Below are 22,498 nucleotides of genomic sequence, written 5' to 3'. Positions count from 1 at the left end.
TTTAACGAATGCCTAGGCAATTTACCTTTCTTATATACTGGAGTCACCTGCGCTTTTTTCCAGTCGCTTGGAACTTTGCGCTGGCCGAGAGATTCACCATAAATGCAAGCCAGGTAAGGGGCCAATGCCTTAGAGTACTCTTTGTAAAATCGAACTGGGATTCCATGCGGACCTGGTGATTTATTTGATTTCAAATCCTTCAGTTGTTTCTCTACGCCAGGTGTGCTTATTAATGTGTCGTCCATACGGGACTCTGTCCGATGGTCAAATGATGGTATGTTTGTACGTTTCTCCTGTGTGAACGATTTCTTGAACGTGAAATTTAAAGCTTCAGCTTTCGTTTTGCTATCTTCAGCTGCCCCTCCAGACTGGTAAACAAGGGACTGATTAGAAGCCTTAGACCCGCTTAGCGATTTTACATATTTACAGAATTTTCTCGGGTTTTCTGCCAGATCTTTTGCTATGATGTGACGATGGTAGATGTGTGCTTCGCGCATAGATCTTTTCACAGACGCACGAATCTCTACTAACCTTCCCTTGTCGTCGTTTACGCGTTGCCTTTTGAACCGACAGTGCAACAGCCTCTGCTTCCTCAGCATCCGCCGAATTTCGTAATTAAACCATAGTGGGTATTTTCCATCCTTTATCCACTTACTAGGCACATAACTCTCCAGACCACGATTTACAATATGCTTAAACTCCGGCCATAATTCCTCTACATCGATCTTATTTGAACCAAGAGATGCAAATTCACTAAGTGAAATGTTAGCAACTGCTTATCTGCACTGTTTAGTAGAAACACTTTCCTAGTCTTCTTACTGATTTATTAACTTTCGTAATCATAGTTGCTATAATGACATCATGATTGCTAATCCTCGTTTCTACGCTGACATTGTCAATAAGGTCCGGCGTAATTGTAGCTACAAGGTCTAAGATATTTCCATTTCGCCTGGGGTGCAGAGCTAGCTAGCTGCTCAAGGAACTTTTCAAAATGATTCAAATGGCTCTAAGCACTGTGGGACTTAACATCTGAAGCCATCAGTCCCCTAGACTTAGGAGTACTTAAACCTAACTAACCTAAGGACATCACACACATCCATGCCCGAGGCAGGATTCGAACCTGCGACAGTAACAGCAGCCTTGTTCCGGACTGAAGCGCCTAGAACCGCTCGACCACAACGGCCGGCCGAACTTTTCAGGAAACATGTTCAAAAGAATTTTTCATGACTGTCTGTCTGTACACCCCGCAATGAATCCATAGACATTCCAGTCTATATTCTGCAGGTTACAGTCGCCTCCAACCAGTGTTACATGATCTGGGTATTTACACGGTATTAACGGTAGACTTTCTTTGAATGATTCTAGAACTGTCTCAGCAGAATGGAGTGGTCGGTAAAAACATCCAACAATTAACTTCGTTACACATAGATCTGTTATACGCGACCAGATGACTTCACTGTCACACTCAACTTCTACCTCACTAGAGACAATATTTTTGTCAACTGCAATGAACACTCCCCCTCCTGTGGCCTCTAATCTGTCTTTCGGATATACATTCCACGACTTGCTAAATATCTCAGAGCTTTTCCACTTTGGGTTTCAGCCAGCTCTCGATCCCAAGAATAATTTGAGCGCGAGAACTTTCCTGCAGCGCAGTAAATTCGGGAACTTTATTATGAATACTTCGACAGTTTATTGATAAAATCGTGACAGTCGTAGTGTCTTTTTTTGTGAACACCGTTTGACTTCCCTTGCTACAGATCGACTGGCGAGTGTTCATAAAAGAACCTCAAGCTACTGCCTAGCCTAAAAAGCGTCGTGTGCACTCCATGAGTACTAGTGCTCTGCTACCCGAGTAGCTGCCTCCTTTGTGTATTGCACCCATGACCTATCAGGGACGGTTCTACAAATCCCCCACACGATAACGTAGGTCTAGAAACCTGCAGCCAAGACCATCACAAAGTCGACGAAGCCTCCATTCGGCTCCAAATCAAAGGACCCCGATCACCTCTGGAAACGATGCTGCAAACTTCGAGCTCTGTGTGCACCCTACGCGCGAGGCCAGGAGTATTCACCACGTCCGCCAGGCGCCTGTGCGAACTGAGGATCGCCTCAGAGCCCATACGGCAGGCGTCTCTGGTGCCGACGTGAGGCACAACATGCGCAGACGACTGCACCCTGCACGCTCGATATCCACAGGCAAAGCCGCCTCCTCATCTCGGATAAGGCCCCCCGGCAGACATACCGAGTGAACATTGGCTTTCTTTCCAGCCATGAACGCTATCTAAGAGGCTCCATAACGCGCCTAACATTGGAGCTCCCAATAACTAGTAAACCCCTGCCACCGTGTGTCTGCCCGGACCTTGGTGAAGGGGCGGCCTCCTGTCCATTCACTGGGTGAATGGGCGAGGTCAGGCGACCAGTTTCCACATTCCCTTCCACCTCGAGCGACGCGAACGCGTTGCCACCCGTCATTCATCCCGCTGAGAGCGACGATCCAACGCGTCGGATGCACTAGGACAGGGGCGGGCAGGAATCCTGCACATGTGCGGTGCACTTGCACGCGTGCAGTTAACAGGTGTTCCGCGTGCACACAAGGGCAAGCTGGCCACCCGCTTATCTCCCATCCCCACCATACCTTCTGTCCGCTCCTTCCTCTGTAATGCGTTTTGTTTCCTAGCTTGCTTTATTGGGCGAATGAATAAGGTTAGTAAGAGTGCTTGAAAGAAATCATGGTTTGAAAGAGTACCTATTACCCACGATACGTTTTATTTAATTATCACAGGTGGAGTTTACAATACGTTTAATATCTGGAACAAAATTACATACAGACAACCACAAACAGTTATTAATTCAGCAAATGGTTTTCCAGCTCTCGCTATATTAAGCGCAGTCTTATAACTTGCACATACCGCTGGGCTATTATTGTTGTCGTCCTGAAAACTTGAAAACAGTGCTCCATAAAATGTTAGATCAGTTAGATGAGAGACATGACGAGAGAAAGTCGCAGATCTCTCGTGACAACAGCAACTACGACAAATTCAAATGGCTCTGAGCACTATGGGACTTAACTGCTGTGGTCATCAGTCCCCTAGAACTTAGAACTACTTAAACCTAACTAACCTAAGGACATCACACACATCCATGCCCGAGGCAGGATTCGAACCTGCGACCATAGCGGTCGCGCGGTTCCAGACTGTAGTGCCTAGAACCGCTCGGCCACTCCGGCCGGCCAACTACGACAGATTCATCTGGTATCGTCAGATCGCTCTTCTTAAGCTCAGTCAATTCCCCATCCGCTCAGAATCCGACAATAAATTGTACTCGTCCTTGTGAAATTTATTATAATGGCCTTCAATACTAAACTTCCGTTGACCAGCGAGAATACTGCCACATATTAAACATTTCGAATTTTCACGTTTTTGCACAAAGAAAAAATGATTCTCCCATTACTTTTTAAAAGATAGTAAATCTCCACTTCTCCGTTTCTTGAAATACAACGTTCACTACATAGTGCTCGCTTCGCATCAACGTCCGCAGCTTAGCCTGGCAGTACACTGCCGCAACCTGTCGGCTGTCGCCACAGTCCCGGCCGACGCCTGCACGCGAGCAGCACACGTGCAGTGCTTTGCGCTTATGAGCCGCGTGCAACGTTTGCCCGCCCCTGCACTAGTAGGTGCCTCGGAAGCAAAGCCCATGGGCAAAACGAATGAAACCGAAGGTGCCCCACGCTACGCGCCAGATTCTCCGCCACCGCTACACCGCGAGGCAACAGCCTGAAGGTGACCCAATGTAGCCAAAAGCACATTCAGCTATTCGCGCGAACGACGGCCAGCTCCTCTTGCCTCCACACACAGAATGCACACATCCTCGTCATCCTAGCAAGACTAACTGAAGAAGTGAACTATAAAATCAGACAACCCTATATATGTAGTTTGCTACCCTTCTGATGTGTCACCAAAGGACGCTGATAGGTTAGTGAGCTACGTAACTGGCTGCTCAGTGAGCGATTATTGCGCCACACACTGAATGAATTTACACTTACAAAAACGCGAGATCAAACCTCTTACATTTCCTCATACATTACCTCATACATTTCCTAGGAAAAGTATGAAATTAAAATTAAATTAAACACCTTGCCAAAAAGTTCAAGGCATTCTATAAATTGCTGTCATATTCAATACGATGCCTTCATTTGACACTTTGCCAGTAAAATACATGAGGGCGGTCCGAAAAGTAATACTTCTGAATTTTTTATTTTAAAACTCTCAAAGATTCTTACATAAAACGGAAGTTATTAACATTCTACATCTTTATCGTTCGTGTCTACATATTTGTTTCCCAACAGGGTAACCCTGACGACGAACACATTTCTCTCAAAGAGACACCAGTTTGTTGATACTTTCACTGTAGAATGTTTTATTTAGTTGACGAAGCCAGAACCTCACCACTGCTTGCACCGCTTCATCACTATCAAAGTGAAGTCTACATCTACATCTACATCCATACTCCGCAAGCCACCTGACGGTGTGTGGCGGAGGGTACCTTGAGTACCTCTATCGGTTCTCCCTTCTATTCCAGGCTCGTATTGTTCGTGGAAAGAAGGATTGTCGGTATGCCTCTGTGTGGGCTCTAATCTCTCTGATTTTATCCTCATGGTCTCTTCGCGAGATATACGTAGGACGGAGCAATATACTGCTTGACTCCTCGGTGAAGATATGTTCTCGAAACTTCAACAAAAGCCCGTACAGAGCTACTGAGCGTCTCTCCTGCAGAGTCTTCCACTGAAGTTTATCTATCATCTCCGTAACGCTTTCGCGATTACTAAATGATCCTGTAACGAAGCGCGCTGCCTCCGTTGGATCTTCTCTCTCTCTTCCATCAACCCTATTTGGTACGGATCCCACACCGCTCAACAGTATTCAAGCAGTGGGCGAACAAGCGTACTGTAACCTACTTCCTTCGTTTTCGGATTGCATTTCCTTAGGATTCTTCCAATGAATCTGGCATCTGCTTTACCGACGATCAACTTTATATGATCATTCCATTTTAAATCACTCCTAATGCGTACTCCCAGATAATTTATGGAATTAACTGCTTCCAGTAATCTTTATTTCTTTCCTCAAAGGAAAAGATCAAAATCGGATGTGGCCAAGTAGGGACTGCCTCGTTACGGAGTTACAGATTATATAAGTGACCCCGGTCGCTGGCGGCTCGTTACAGAGTTGTTGCATTTTGTTTGGTTTCTTCCCTTATTAGCATTGTATCAATATTGCACTGAAAATAACGCTCAAGAGAACAAATGTAGGCAGTATCCGCTGTGTCTTCTCTCCATTCGCTAGCGGTACCTGCTGTTGACAACGGTAGTAGGCATTTTACTCTTCGTCTTTTAGCTCCCAATCAGTTTCTCTCGGTTCTGTCTTCGGTTCGTTTTTCCGGCGATGTTAGTTGCACGTCAACAGCGATATTGCAGATTCCTTCACTGCTGAGAGGGTATTATCACAGAAACAAGGGTGACTGTGGTAACAAACTGAATAAATCATAATTATATTATTACTCTGTAACGAGCCGCTAAAGACCGTGAGTCCCTCATATCAAAAAATTCAGAAAGCATCCCTGAATAATCTTTAAAAGTTTGTCGGTGTAGTTGTGGTTCATCCTTTGTATCAGCATAGCAAGAGGGAGCAAGAGTGGAGGTTTGCCCTCCTGTAATCTGGAGTACAGAGATTTTACTCGCTACAGAATTCGCGTACAATTCTAGAGGTAATTTTCTGCGATTCCGCTAAACATCTCGTTTAGTCAAGTATAACCATACGTCGCTGATCGTAGTGCGACAATACTAAGGCTTCTCGATACAGACCAGCTCATTTGTATCAAAAAGAGCGAATTTAGTCTTACACTCCTAAATAAATTTCTGTGTCACTTTGGCACTTTCAAAGCCTTCACTTAGGTCTCTTTAGTCAATATTACGTAATTTACCTTTTATGTTAAAGAATGAACTCCAACGGTGAACATCCTAAATTACAAGAAAAGAGCTATTACTTAGAATTTTTTTTAATTTTGCATATTTTAACTCTGAAGGAGTTGCATGACGTATTGATACGCAGACACTTACATCGGGTCTATCTGACCGAAAACTAAAACACAAAAAGCACAATGCTCCGTCGTTCAGTGAGATAGTTCTTTACATTTTGCGTTGCCTGGCAAAAAAGTGAAGTACCTAGAAAGGGGAGAGGAAAAGGAATGAAGCTCCGTGGTTCGAGGGGGTATCTGATGTTATTTCGTTATTTCACTGATTACAAAATCGAGTCAAATTTACGAACAATTTGCCAGTATGATCTCACTTGTCAGTATCAAGTGGGGTCCATTCTGTGATGAGGATACATGAGCCGATTCGGTTGGGAGGGGTATCGTAAAGCCGTTGATCCTCCCTTGAGACAAGCTGGCCCACAACTGTTGTAAATGGTCCTTTATATCATGGATACTGGCCCTGGGGTAAGGTCAATAGCTTATGAGAAAGCATATCTTCAGTACAAAAACAAAAGTGTAATGTCTTCTTTTTTGTTGTTCCAAAATCCAAAGCACTTGTAAATCCAAAGCATTTTTCATATCACTAGCTGCCGATCGCCCTTAAAAATTACATTCTTTAGAAAAAGTCTCTAATGAGTGGAAAACATGGTAAGTAATGAAGTTTTACATAATTACCGTATGGCAAAACACTCTACTCTTTGTGCGCTTTATCATTTGCCAAAATCTCATTTCGGTATCTCAAATCTTTTATGAAATATAAGGAATGTTGCGGATATTTCACTCTGGCCTAATCGCTTGCGCCCACGACAGCAAATGAGTGTGCTACATCAGCTCAATTTTCTCAAGACTAAAGAAACGTTCATTGTGTAAGCTAAATTTTATATGCAGCAACATATTACTTAATATGCACCAAACGCAAAAACATAGTGACCCGCAATTTTCATTGCAAACATTTTCGAATTTTGCCCAGTGTCTTACATACATGCAAATATCACAATAACTATAACCATTAACGAAATGATGGGCACATTATCATGAAGCTGACGTATAAAGTTACAAGTAATTCAAAAGTATGATTTTTCTTTACCGAACAATCGTTTGAGAAAGTCTACAGATTGTGGACGTCGTTTCCTCATCGCCGACCGGCCGAAACGGGGAAAACGCTGTCAGCCTCCCCTTGCGAACAAAGGAATGAACTCAACCCGGCGCTAAAACCGGTCATTGTGCATTGGCTGCCGCGTCCTGTGCAGGCCCTACACGAACTGAAATCTCGATGGGGACATCTGCCTCCGCTGGGCCACTCTATACGCTCCCCTAGGAAGGGGAGAAATGATTCAGTTGTTAAAATTAAAGAATTGTCAACCAGTTACTCATCTAACATTTACTTTATACACATTTTAAAATTTGCACAATACTTCGATTGCGGTGGCCAGATGATGATAATGAAACTGGACTGAAGAATTATATAAATGTTGACTTTCAAGTAAAACGGGATGAAGATATGAAAATTACTTCAAAAAAAGTCAGTTGAATCTTTTCTGAAGGTAATTCCCTACTTGCTTCGACTTTAATGTGGATCCGTACCACGCTGCTACTTGGTGACTTTTTCACGTAAAGAAATAAAAATCAGATTTTTATTAGATTTGAACACGGAACCTCTTATCATTGTACAGCAGCGTTTAACCGCCTGGCGGATGATGATATTGCTTGAAGTTTTCCAAAGATATCGTCTACAGTTGGCAATGTGAGGTCATTTTTTGCAATTTTGGCAGGTTCACACTTTCAAAGAATGAAAAGACATCTGTAGCTTCCAATATTGCAATGAATATAGCAATTGAAGATATAATGAGGCGCTCCTGTAATTCGTCTGCAAGAAGGGCTACTGCGGCTTAGCGTCTGGAACGATCACAAAGGTCTGTCGTCTTCGATGCAGTTTGAACACGTCATAATGATGTCACGTCTGACTTACTGCGTGAAAATAGACAATGGAGGGGTGTGAGGTCAGCACACGGCTCTTCCGGCCGTTGTCAGTTTGTGACCTGAAGCCGCTACTACTCGGTCAAGTACCTCCCAGGTTGGCTTCAGGAAGTTGAGTGGGCCCCATTCCTACCATCCCACCAAGGAAAGATCCCTGGCAGTATCGGGAATCGATCGACTACGCGACCAAGTCGGCCGTACACTGCGGACTCAAGAGCGAATCCCAGTGAAATGGGACTAGTCGGACGTAGTCGGTGCAAACGAGCGCTTGTTGCTGTTTGTGTCAGGATGTGTTGGTGGACCTCATCACTATTGACTTTGAAGATAGAGAACATTGTCAACAAGAACAGACTACGCCCATCTGCTTGTCAAAGTTCGCAGACAACAGTACACTTTCATAATCGAAACGTTTTATCTATTCTACGTGCAATATATGTAAATACAACAACGAGCTATAAATTGTTTCACAGTTTTCGTAAGTAATTTTGTAACATAATTCACAAATGTTATTATAAAAATACCATTGTACGGTTTTTCTTATTCTTTTGAGACCATTAAATATATGTACAACTTGCTTCAATGTTAAAATCAGATGTTCCTCAGGTTGTATTGTTTCCCTGAAATTTGTCCAGTTTGTAATTGCGTGCTGAATAGGTGTAAGGATGTACTGAAACGTTTCCATGTTCATCTCGCAGTAGTTGAATATTTTTCGTATGTATCCAGTCGTTCCATAAATGGTCTTCAGGTAGTGTCTTTTCCTCCGTCCCAGGTTCGAAACCCGCCACCGTTTATTTTTTGAATAATAATTCCGGCATAAGAAGTCATCCACATTCTGCCAACGGCTTTGTCAAAGAGCAGACAGACGTTCAGGGCACTCTGTTGTCCTTGGGGCGGGAAACTGCCCCTCAAGGCAGAAGATCAGTAATGACCGACGGTATGGGGATACAGAAGGCAATGGAAACCACTGCATTAAAGACACATAATATGTATCCACAGGATATGTGGCCTGTAGTTGAAAAAGTGTTATGATGATCTCTCCATTGGCAAAAGATTCCGGAATAGTCCCATTCGGATCTCTGGGAGCGGACTGCCAAGAGCGAGGTGACCATGAGAAAAAAACTGAATAACCAACGAAAGATGACGTTCTACAAGTAGAAGCTTAAACGTGGTAGGGAAGCTAGAGAATATGAAAAGGGAAATGCAAAGGCTCAATATAGATATAGTAGGGGTCAGTCAAGTGAAATGGAAAGCAGACAAGGATTTCTGGTCAGATGAGTAGAGGGTAATAGCAACAGCAGCAGAAAATGGTATAACAGGCGTAGGATTCGTTATGAATACAAAAGTGGAGCAGAGAGTGTGTTACTATAAACAGTTCAATGACAGTGTTGTTCTTATCAGAATCGACAGCAAACCAACACTAACAACGATGGTTCAGGTATAAATGCCGACGTCGCAAGCTGAAGGTGAAGAGACAGAGAAAGTATGTGAGGATATTGAAATGGTAATAGAGTACGTAGAGGGAGATGAAAATCTAATAGTCATGGGACACTGGAATTCAATTGTAGAGAAGGAGTAGAAGAAAAGGTTACAGGGGAATATGGGCTTCGGATGAGGAATGAGCGAGGAGAAAGATTAATTCCGTAATAAATTTCAACTAGTAATAGCAAATGGTTCAAATGGCTCTGAGCACTATGGGACTTAACATCTGAAGTCATCAGTCCCCTAGAACTTAGAACTACTTAAACCTAACTAACCTAAGGACATGACACACATCCATGCACGAGGCAGGATTCGAACCTGCGACCGTAGCGGTCGCGCGGTTCCAGACTGAAGCGCCTAGAACCGCTCGGCCACACCAGCCGGCCAATTGCAAATACAGTACTCTGTTCAAGACTCACAAGAGGCTACAATGGATGAACTACAGCGGTCGGCTGTAGTCTTAACTACGATGCGGACAATCAGTTTGTCGGACGAATACGATCCCACTGGACGTCGAAACTAAATATGAGGGGACCGATGTCGACCGACTTCTGCTGATGCAGAACAAGGGAGCCCTGCTTCAGGACTTTGTGAACAAACAGTACCTATGCGCTCCATAAATACCGATTTGCCCAGTCTCCTCAGAGTTTTTTAAACACATTTCAGCTACTCAGAAGAATATAATCATTTTCCAAGCTGTTTATGTACTTGACGTTTAAACCCACAAACAAAAGGGAAACTTCTTCCACCATTTTCAAGTAAACATTAATTATAGCCTCTTGAATATGTGTGAATTTTAACTACATCGCCGCCGGCCGCAGTGGCCGAGCGGTTCTAGGCGCTTCAGTCCGGAACCGCGCTGCTGCTACGGTCGCAGGTTCGAATCCTGCCTCGGATATGGATGTGTGTGATGTCTTTAGGTTAGTTAGGTTTAAGCAGTTTTAAGTCTAGGGGACTGATGACCTCAGATGTTAAGTCCCATACTGCTCAGAGCCATTTGAACCATTTTTTAACTCCATCGCCGAGCATTCATCAGAGAAGAATGCCTGTAGCTCAACAAGACATCTTACTTGCGATAAAAAGTAAGATTTCAATGGCGAATAGACCTCCAATATTTTTTCAGCTACAGGCAAAAGTGCCAGGTTTTCTTGTTTTGCTATATCCCAACATTCTTTTGTATTGCACATCTATTTCTCCTAAAAAAATTTTGATAGCTTGTACACGCCGTTTGCATTTATAAAAGTACGAATAAATGTTCAACATCTAATGGTAATATATCAGCTGCTTAAATAAACTGCCATTAATGCAATATCTGCTGCACGCACCAACTCCATCCATTTTTCTTGCTAAGCTCTCTGGAAGTTACATTATCTGCATGTTGAACTCTGCCAAAATTTGTAACGGCATTGTCTGCACAAATTTTAATCACTTTCACGTTAAGGTTGTGATTTTCAAGAATTCCCATTAAAGAGCCATATATAATTCAAAAGATCTAATTAGTAATTCAAAAGATCTAATATTTTGATGTTAATTCTGGTTGTGGGATGCAAATACCTCACTAGCACTGGAAACATTTTGATGTCCTTATGGTTTGAAACATCTCTTAATTATACAGATAAATGATACACCACGTCATGAAAACAAAGCAATCCATAAAATAACATCTGTACCAGTGCCGGGATTCTAAACCAGGTCTGATCACTTTGCAGATGCACTAAACCACTACACCACCCTGCCACAGTGGCTTTGCACAATGCACGGACTTCTGTAGCATGCCTACCTCCTGAATCCAAATTTCCATTCATGCCTCAGCCCACCTGGTAACCCCCTAAATTAGAACAGCATTGTAGAGGCTCTCCGATTGTAACGGAATAGCAACTCATTGTCGAACGAAACAGGGGATCATGACTGAAACACAGACAGACGTGCTTTTATGAAATGAAACCATGTGGTTCCAGAGATCTATTCAAGTATTAGACATCTGTGATGTATATATGGAGATTGAAGCAACGAATGAAAAATTGTGCCAAGTCTGGAATTCGAACCTAGATCTCCAGCTCACTAGGATGATGCGCAAATCACTACATCACCCCTGGCACAGTGGCTTTTCAAAATTGCACGGACTACCCTAGCATACCTTTCTCCTCAATCCAAAATCCCATTCATGCCTCAGTCCATATGGTATTCCCCCTAAACTTGAACAGTGAACTAAGGCATGAATGAAAATTTGTATTGTGGAGGGAGGCGAGCAGTTGTAAAAAGCCACTATGTCAGGGTCGCGTAGTGGTTAGCACACCTGCCAAGCAAGCGGGAGACCCGGGTTCGAATCCTGGTCTTGGTACAAATTTTCATTCATCGCTTCAGTCTGCATATACAGGGTGGTCGGAAATTCCCGTTACAGACTTCTAGGACTTATGGAGGGGAGTGAATACATCGTATTTTGAACAGAAACCCATGTCCGGAAACGCCATCCATCGAGACAACAGAGCGTCTAAGTTATAGGCGCGGGCGTCTGTAAATGTACGTATATACGGGGTGATTCCGTGATGATGCTACAGACTTTCTAGGATGATGGAGAACGATAAACGTATTAATTTGAAGTAAAGACCCCTGTACCGGAAACGAACGAGTCGAAAGTTATAAACGAAAACCGTTCTGATACCTCTGACAGTTGAATACATGTACCGGTTCTTGTGTTGCGAAGAGTGTAGGGCTGGTAACTCCAAGTGGTGGTAGTGTGGACAAAAACGAGGAAAAAATGTCCAATAAACGTGCTCTCTAAAGTGCATACCTGAACAGCTATGAAAACTTGCTAAGTAGAGGAGATGTGTTTCACATTAGCGAAGATGAACGAATGGTCATAGCTCCTCACGTATGGAATTTAGAGCCCACGTTTATTGGACATTTTTTCTCGTTTTTGTTCAGACTACCAGCACTGAAAGTTACCAGCCCTACACTCTTCGCAACACAAGAACCGGTACATGTATTCAACTGTCAGAGGTATTAGAATGATTTTCGTTTATAACTTTCGACTCGTTCGTTTCTGGTACAGGGATCCTTACTTCAGATTAATACATTTATCGTTCTCCATCATACTAGAAAGTCTGTAACATCATCACGGGATCACACCGTAAATACATACATTTACAGACGCCCGCGCCTATAACTTTGACGCTCTGTAGTCTCGTTGGATGACGTTTCCGGACATAGATTCCTATTCAAAATACGATGTACTCACTCCCCTCTACAAGTCCTAGAAGTCTGTAACGGGAATTTCCGACCACCCTGCATAAATCATAGATTTTTCGTACTTGAAAATGTCTCTTAAACCACTTAGTGTCATTTCAGCAAAATAAAGATTAAGGGGATACAAAAGCACAAAATTCGTTACTATAATAGGAGTGAGTTAGGCGAGAACAGGTTAACTTCTGATTGATCACTGGCATCACTGTCCCTGTCATGACGTGATTGGCTGCTGACCTGCAAATATACAACGTGCACCCACAACAAGTAGTCGATTTTGACCAGAAAAGTCGCTCATGTAAAACAAGCATAAAATTATCCTAAGAGTACGGCATAATCACATCCATTACAATAGCCACCAAGGGCGCCCACCCCCCTGGGGCAACGGGGACCCTGCCCCCTTAGCTCGTATGGCCCCACAAACCATTTCTTTTCACAAGCTATGCTTTTTCAACGTCATATTTTTCTTAATGGAAGTAAGTGAACAGTAATGACAATGTAGCTGTGACGGTCATGCTGTTTTATGCTTTTAAGACGTTAAATGGCTTTACCTTTCATATTTGCTGCTTTGAGCAACGGAAAATATTCCTTACATTGTTGCATCGTACTTCAAAAAAGTTGAACATTTTTTTGGAAAAAGGAAACTCCTTTTGCAAGTCCTCTGTGAATCACCGTCTGTTTCTGGCGGCACTGCTAAATAAACTAAAGAACTATTGTAGCGAAACTGCGCGAAGCAGACAAATACAAATTGACAATGCCATGTTACCACGTGCACTAATTGAAAGCCAAAACAGTTGCTACTGCTGGTGCATTTTGACCTTGACTAATAGTCCTATTGCATTCACTCATATATGTAGATGCGTTGTGAAGTTGGCTTGTATCTCATCTGGTACACACAAATATACAGGACTGGTGCCATAGACTAGGAATTTATCAGTTACAGGACACATTAGGCGTTTTGTAGGATAATTTTTTAATTAGTGCAGTGCGAGATTATAACTACGATTGTGGGATGATTCCGGAGAAACTGGGATATTTGACCACCTTACTTATAATAGGTATCAAGCACTAGCAGTGTACTGAGTGGTTATAATTAAAGTGCAGCTACCCACATAGGGCCAGTGTGGGCTGTAATTATCGTATAGCAGCGAAACTTGGTTGATATGCTGTTGTGTTAATGCAGAACCGATTTATGCTGGGATAAAAATTAGTTCCAGTTCGGTCACCATGGGCAAATCTGGCGCTGTGAATGCAAGAAAGACGTATAGAAATGTTTCTGTATGCAATGGCTTAGGAATGGGGCATAGGGAGAAAAGGTCAAACAAATGAGAAAGGCATAATGGTGATTTTATTATTAACCATTTTGGCTTGTCAAAAGACAGCATGAATGTCATACCTTCATACAAACAGTATACAACGCCAGAATTTCACCTGGTGGCCAAAATTGGAACGAACTTTTTTTCCAGTGTAAATTGGCTCCCCACTAACGCATTAGCATACCTACAAAGTTTCGCTGCCGTGCGATAAATACAGCCCACACCGAACCTCTGTGAGTAGTGCCCTTTAATTATAACCACCTGGCACTTCACTGAAGAGAAAGTTTATATGGGATTTACTTAGCTCTCAGGCAGACAATGTTTAGATACACACGCATATTTCTGATATTCACATTTTTTGTAGATTTTGAGACTGTATCATAACACGATTCATAAAAATCTCGAAATGGTCGTTCTTCAACTTTTTATGTCTGGCTCTGGAATGGGGTAGGATGTGAATTTAATTTGCAATGCTCATAATTTTTTCTAAGAAGTGCTGTAGAGGGATTGAGGGTGGTCAGCTGACCTCTCGCTGTTATATCTTTGTTGACAGCTACCTAACTGTGCTCATGACAACGAGAGGACAAACACTTCAAATAATTAGAAAGAAACAGTAACTCCATTTAATAAAAGATGCACTTTGACGAGGATACATCACAAAGGGCTTCGAAAACGGTGGATTTATGGTATCAGAACTGGAAGGATAGGATATTGATGACGTACAAATGTTGGTCATCAACACAGAGCCAATAGGTGACTAAGCATGTTGTGTGACCGTCTTTCCTGACGACTGTCTGCAGCTGATTCCTGTAGCAAACATAGAGCTTGGAGAGTCAGAGCACAAACTGGTGTTGCAGGAGGTCCAATGCGGAATAAGCGGCGCCCTCTGGGGGCATGGGCGAGCCGCCACTGCGCCACGGCTGCGATGACCACTGGTCGTGGGACCGGCGTGACTGCAGCCACGAGGTCCGCCTCTACGGGCCCTTCCTGCAGGTAGGCTGGTTTGCTTTGCAGCTGTGTGTTCTTCAATTTTCAAACTTGCTATTATTATTCTCGTAATGCAGCCACCTTGCACACAGTTACATACTAGAGTTAAACACAAAAAGGACATTATGATAGTTATGACCAACAATTTGCAGCATTCAGCGCATTCTGCATTGCCTAAAATTGTTTGACTTAAGTACCATAGACAGGAACAATACAGTCCCAGATTAGGTACAATGTCTGGTATCAAAATCAATAGCTAAAATTGTATCAGTACCTCAGACTGTATTAGATTGGTGCATAATTTCGTCGTGGTCTTTTTTGCATGCTGGTATTGCGTTTGCTATAGGTTTATTTATAGATTTCGTTTTTTATTTGTAGTTCGCTATTGCTATTTGAATTTACATAGTGTCATTTTGTCAGTTGGAGATACTGAGTGGGGCTGTGGACGCTAGAAAATGGAGTGCCAAGTGGAGATATCGGAATATTTCCGATATATTCTTCTGTTTATGTTCAATAGAGGCGTCACAGCAGCAGAGGCAGCCAGAAACATTTGCGGCGTGCATGGGGATAATGCCATTGGGCAGAGTACGGCAAGAAAATGGTTTGCTCGTTTTAAGGAGGATCTTTCTGATGTTAGTAACTCTCCACGTTCAGGAAGACCTTCCGAGTTTGATGAAGACAGTTTAAAGGCATTAATCCACAGTGATGCACGTCATTGTCCTCGAAAACCGATAAATGTGATGAACCGTGATCATTCCATCATCCTGCGATTTTTGCATGCAATGGGGAAAGTTCAAAAACCAGGTGTGTGATATGGTCTAAGCCAAAATCATAAAAATCATAGGGTGGCCGTATGCGCTTCTCTGGTTGTTCTGCATCAATTGCCTCGTGAACAACACTAACCATTCCTATCCAGTATCGTTACTGGTGACGAGAAGTGGCGTCTTTACGCTAAGGAAAAGAAAGAAATTGTTGAGCCCAATAAAGCATCAACTATCCATACAAAGACTTGGGTGCATCCACAAAAGTTAGTGTTATGCATCTGGTGGAACGGCGACGGTGTGATGTACTATGATTTGCTTCCCCCATGTGTAATCACCACTGCTGACATTTATTGTCAACGTCTAAGACGTTTTGCAGGCGTAATAACACGAACAACGACCAGAAATACTGCTTGAAGAGAAGCTATTCCACGATAACGCACGCCCTTGATCCGCTAGACTGACAAAAAACCCTGTCCAGAAGCTGAGGTGGGAAGTCACTCCACACCCACCTTATTCACGAGATTGTGACCTCTTAGGTTTTTACCTTTTTCGATCTCTATGGGACAACTTTCAAGTAGCTTCCTTCCAGACGAAAATGCGCTCCGAACATGGCTCGACGAGTTCTTCGCCTCAAACCTCGAAATTGCTACCGTCGCGGAATCGAAGTTATTGATGTATAAAATCTCTGTTATGTGTATCTGCTACTTGTTCATTAAACTTATGGTAAAACACTATGAACTCATGAACCAGCCAAATAAATATCGATACTGACAGTGTCGCGAAGTATTGGTTACTTTTTTGTGTATATTTAAGCTTTTTTAACACCAAAGATTGTATTTAGAATAAAAGAATATGAAAATTATGGTATGTTTGCATACATGGTAATCAATAAATAGTGTATGAGACTGGTCGAGCATGGTATACAGCAGGCCTGTTGATCGATCTGCTCGCGCGGGATGGCTCATGCTGAGCAGTGAACAACCGGCCAGCTCCCGAAGAGTGATGGTTTATTGGTATGGGAAGGGAGGAGAGGAGGAATCGGAACAAGGCAGTTCGGCATGAGAAACTATTCTACGGCCGATAATGTTACTTCTGTGGAGATATATAGCTTCACGGTGGATAATTAATTTTTTGAATTCTCGTCGCAATTTTTTTTTTTTTCTTTTTGAAAAAAATCAAACAACTGACGAGCCGAAGTACAGGGGGCAGATATCACTGCTGACTATGAAAATCAGTTTCCATTAGTATCAACAAGGTATCATCCCAGAGTAAAGATGATTTTTTGGACTGGACACAGTGTTCGATTTCACCCCGGTAGTTCCAGAACACGCCAAGTTATGGTACAGTCTTTGGCCTCCTATTCTCTCTGACCCCCCCACCCCACCCCACCCCCCACCCCTTCGTCTTTGCATCCTGTTGCCCTCACAATAAGTGGATCCTGTTCATCCTGGCAACCGAGTGACGTGCTCCATTTCCTAAACTATTCTTTTTCTCTCCTGAGGAAGGAGTTAACTGTTCTAAAAGCTAGGAATAATTTTTCTGCTTTAATGTATGTCTATTACCAAAACTCAAGCTTTGCTTCCTGCAGGTAAGTGATAGGTAGCCTTCTCATTACCTTGGAATTTTATGAAATACTTAGAAGTGCATTTTTATTATTTATTTATATTATTAATTCCTTTAACTCCTTATGTGGAACATAAGGCTGCAACGAAGGATTGCCATCTTGTTCTGTCTTCTGCTAGTATTTTCACTTCTTCCCACCCTATTCCTTGTTGTTGAGCTTCTGCTTCAACTGATCGTCTCCACTTCATTTTGGGTGTGCTTTGTCTCTGTCATCCCTGCGGGATCCAATAAGGTGCTTCCTTTGCAATGTGCTCATTTGGTCTTACAGGTGTATGTCCTAACCATCTTCACTTCCTGCTTCTTATTTGTAGCTCAATTGGCTTCTGGCTAGTTCTTTCCCAGAGTGTTTCGTTAGAGATGATATTTGGCCACCGTTTTCCCAGGATGTTCCCCAGACGTATGTTGCTGAATAACTGCAGTTTATGGATTAGCTGCTTTGTCACTTTCCAGGTTCCACATCCATATAGAAGCACAGATTTTACATTACTTTCAAATATCTGCAATTCGGTCCTCAACGTTATTTCCTTCGATACCCAGATAGAGCGAAGAGTTGCGAAAGCAACTTCGGCTTTGTTGAAGCGGCTGTTAATGTCATCTGTTGTACGACCATTTGGTGTAATCATGCTTCCTGGGTAGCAAAACTTATCCACCCTTTAGATTATCTGACTCCCGAGCTAAAGCTCTGTGGTCTTGTTATCATTTCCCCATGTCTTTTGTTTTTTGGGCATTAATTTTCAAACCAACTTTCTTCGCCGCAGATTTCAGATCTTCTAGTTTCTCTTCATGTTGTTGAGGCTGTGGTACACAAGGTAAAGTAATCTGTTCCATTGCTCCATTTTATTCCTCTCACCTTATCCATTGCTTGCGCCATTACAAAATTGAGTTCTATGTTAAAAAGTATTGGTGAGAGCACGCAACCTTGCTTAGCTCCTCTTTTCACTGCTGAAAGCAGACCTGGATGTTGAACCTGGCATGTGTAGTTTTCATACATGCGCTTGATGGGCAATTATTTTCTTGGGAATTATAAAAGTTTGCAGTGAGCTCCATATTTTTCTTCTAATTATACTCTCAAAGGCCTTTTCAGAGTCTACAAACAGCACGCAAAGTGGTTATTGGTATTCATATGAATGTTCAACTATTATTCTCAAAGTGTTTATCTGGCCAATGCAAGAGCCACCTTTCCTGAAACCTGCTTGTTCTCTTCTTATTTTCTTGTCTACATGTGCTTTTGTCCTATTTAACATTATTCATGAGAGGATCTTGCTTGGGATTGACAGCAGGATGATGCCTGTCCAATTATCACAAACAGATAGGTCTGCTTTCTTGGGGAGCTTTATGAGCAAGCCTCTGTTCCAATCATTTGGTACTTTTTCATTCATTCATATGACTGTCGGGAGTGGATGTAAAATTTCTGCTGTTATAGAGGGATCTACTTTAAGTAACTCTGGACTGATGTTCTCCAGGTCTGGAGCTTTTCCATTATTTATTTGTTGGACTGCTTTAGCAATTTCTTCTTTGGATGGCAGTTATAAGTTAATTGGCATATCTTGTGGGAGTCCTTCCCCATCCACATTCAGTTGAATTACACTGTCTGTAGTTTCATGATTCAGAACATTCTCAAAATGTCATTTCCATTCCTGCATTTGGTCTTATCAATTTGTGAGTGGTTTTCCTTACTTGGTTGGCATATCACCCACAAATTTCTTGTGTGGACATTTCCTTGTGATGTTATATAATGTCTTGTTATTGCCTCTGTTAGCTGCTGCTTTCACCTTAGCTGTGAGAGTATTGGTGAGAATACTCTTATCTTCTCTGAAACCCTCTTCACCATCCTATTTAATATGCAGAGTTCCTGTTGGATTTCCTCTTTTACTTCCCTTGTCTGTGCACAATTTAGCCGGAGTTTTGCTTTCCTCCTCTGTTGTATTGCATCTCAAGAATGGTCAGAGATCCAGTCTTGTCTGCTGTGGTTCATTGTTCAAAGAATTTCTTCAGCAGTCTGTGCATAGGTCATTTTCACTGCATCCCACTGAGCCTCAATGTCATTCTTTTTTATTGCTCTGCTAAGCATCTCAAAACAATTTCTCAGTCGGATCAAGAACATTAGAGCTAGAGTATTGTGTGTCTAACAAAATATGTTCTATTTGTAATATTATTCAGATATTTTCACATGCCATTCTGTTCTTTTATTAGAAGTGCATTTTACACTAATAAAATTCAGAAATTTTTGAAACAGAACATATTTTGCTGGATGACTCATAATGCTCTAGCTCTAATGCTGAAAACTGGCTGTGGTTCCATTAAGAGTCCGTGCAAAACAGTTATACCTTAGACATGTATCTTAAAAGTACTACAGTCCATGTGAGCATAGTGTAGCTGCTTCATGCATATGCCACAACCAATCAAATAATGCAATTTCGTATATCTGTATGGTAACATCTCAGTGTTGCTGCAGCTCTATAGACAGTTATTGTTTTCAATCATGTAGATTTGGTACTGCCACGAGCCTTTTGTGCATCATAGTTGAAAGCTGGCAATAAAGCTGCAAACTGCAAATGCTCTTCTTGTATGAAGAATGGCAGTATCCTGTGAAGCCAAATAATAAATAGTACTGAGTAGTATTAACACTTAAGTGGACGATGTACAAGTAAACATGCTGTCATGTATTCTTGTCGGCATTACATACTGATGTAAATTATAATTAAATATGCAGCCTTTCCAACATATAGAGGTGATGATGAGTCACAGAAAGGCACAACGAAAAAAGCGCTATACTTTTAGCTTTCAGCCAGAAGGCCATATTCTGAAGTAGGTAACATGCATTCATTCACACAGCATGCATATGATATATAGGATGTACATGTTTGAGGGAATGTAAAACATGTTATTTGGTCTTTTTTTCTTGAATCGTTGGTCTTCTGACTGGTTTGATGTGGCCTGCCACGAATTCCTCTCCTGTGCGAAACTCTTCATCCCAGTGTAACACTTACAACCTACATCTTCAATTATTTGCTGGATTTATTCCAATCTCTGTCTTCCTCTACAATTTTTGCCTTCTACAGCTCCCTCTAGTACCATGGAAGTCATTTCCTGATGTCTTAACAGATATTCTGTCATCCTGTCCCTTCTCATTGTCACTGTTTTCCACATTTTCCTTTCCTCTCCGATTCTACACAGAACCTCCTCATGCCTTCCTTTATCAGTCCACCTAACTTTCAACATTCACCTGTTGCACCACATCTCAAGTGCTTGGCTTGTCTTCTGCTCTGGTTTTCCCACAGTCCATGTTTCACTACCATACAATGCTGTGCTCCAATAGTAAATCCTCAGAAATTCTTTTCCTAAATTAAGGCTACTAGTGGACTTCTCTTGGCCAGAAATGCCCTTTTTTCATCATTGGTTATTTTGCTGCCTAGGTAGCAGAATTTCTTAACTTCATCTACTTCATGACCTCTAATCCTGATGTTAAGTTTCTTGCTGTTCTCAGTTCTGCTATTTCTCATGACTTATGTCTTTCTTTTATTTACTCTCAATCCATATTCTGTACTCATCAGCAGATCATGTAACTCTTCTTCAATTTCACTCAGAATCGCAATTTCATCAGCAAATCATATCATTGGTAACTTTTCACCTTGAATTTTAATCCCATTCCTGAAACTTCTCTTATTTCCATCACTGCTTCTTCAATGTACAGATTGAACAGTAGGGGCAAAAGACATCCCTGTCTTACATATTTTTTAATCCAAGTATTTCATTCTTGATCGTCCATTCTTATTATTCCCTCTTGGCTCATGTCCATATTGTATATTACATGTCCCTCCCTGTAGGTTACCCCTATTTTTCTCAGAATTTCGAACATCTTGCAACATTTTTCACTGTCAAACGCTTTTTTCAGATTGACAAATCCTATGAATGTGTCTCTATTTTTCTTCAGTATTGCATCAATTATCGACCACAACATCAGATTTGCTTCTCTGGTGCCTTGACCTTTCCTAAAGCTAAACTGATCATCATCCAACACATCCTCAACTTTCTTTTCCATTTTTCTGTATATTATTCATGTCAGCAACTTGGATGCATGAGCCATTAAGCTGATTATGAGGTAATTCTCGCACTTGTAAGCTCTTGCAGTCTTCAGAATAGTGTGCATTTGGTCTTAAGTGTGCCAAAGTGCAGTACCACACCTCTTCAAACAGCATTCTTCTATTGCATGTCACTGTATGTTGCCCTGTGGAATTCAAATGTGTATATTTTGTAATGGAAGCCATCAAACCTATATTCAGCACAGTGGAAGTTAAAATGTTCTGTGGTCCTCTGTTGCTCCCAGTCGGCCGGTTCGACATTCTACCCCCCTTCAAAAAACTCACAATTAATACTAGGTGGGATTATTTGTAAGTGGGAGAATAAGAAATCTTCAGAAAATCTGCACTCTTTATTGCCTATTAGCTAATAACTTTCTCTTTCATGTGATACAAAATTAAATATAGGAAACACTAAAACGGTAAAGATGAGATAAGCAAGATGGTACACATTTATTCAATCCACAGGTCCCAGCATTTTTTTCTCTCTCTAATCTTGCTACAACTTTCCTTTCTGCAAGAGAATCTATTACCTCATCAAAGTTCGTCAAACGTTTTGCTACATGAAAAATCAAAATGTTGTCTAATACTGAAAAAGCTGTTAAAACAAATAGTATCCAAGACTGGTGTGGCTTCTTGATCTGATTTGTCACTGTCTGATAGATAAAATAAAATAGGCCTTTCTATTATCGCAGCACTTGTAACACACACCAAACAACTGAGACTGTTTTGGCACACATGATCATTTTTATCTATCTCATTTACACAGATAAAATGCCAGAATATAATTCACAAAGTACCAATATCAAATTCCTATTAGACCTACTAAAAGCAAAAAGTTTTATGTTAGGAAATATTTTCGGAGAGGCACTCTGCATCGCGGTGTAGCTTGCTGTCCAGGTTTCGAGAGGGTGCGTTTCTGGATGAGGTATCAAACATATTGCTTCCCCCTATGTATACCACCTGAGGAGATCACGAATGTAAAATTAGAGAGATTCGA

General features: G+C 41.8%; 1 protein-coding gene across 1 annotated transcript in view; it reads left to right on the top strand.

Annotated features, from left to right (window-relative positions):
• Window positions 1-22,498, top strand: part of LOC126191390 (SPRY domain-containing SOCS box protein 3) — a 101,510-nt gene that overhangs the window by 48,811 nt on the left and 30,201 nt on the right. The window contains exon 2 of the mRNA XM_049932249.1: window positions 14,903-15,038. Coding sequence (XP_049788206.1) covers window positions 14,940-15,038 — 99 coding nt within the window. The 5' untranslated portion in view covers window positions 14,903-14,939. The remainder of the gene's footprint in view (window positions 1-14,902; window positions 15,039-22,498) is intronic.

Source organism: Schistocerca cancellata, chromosome 6 (genome assembly GCF_023864275.1).
Source record: "Schistocerca cancellata isolate TAMUIC-IGC-003103 chromosome 6, iqSchCanc2.1, whole genome shotgun sequence".
Classification (NCBI taxonomy): Eukaryota; Metazoa; Arthropoda; class Insecta; order Orthoptera; family Acrididae; genus Schistocerca; species Schistocerca cancellata.
This window is presented reverse-complemented; position numbering and strand designations above follow the sequence as displayed.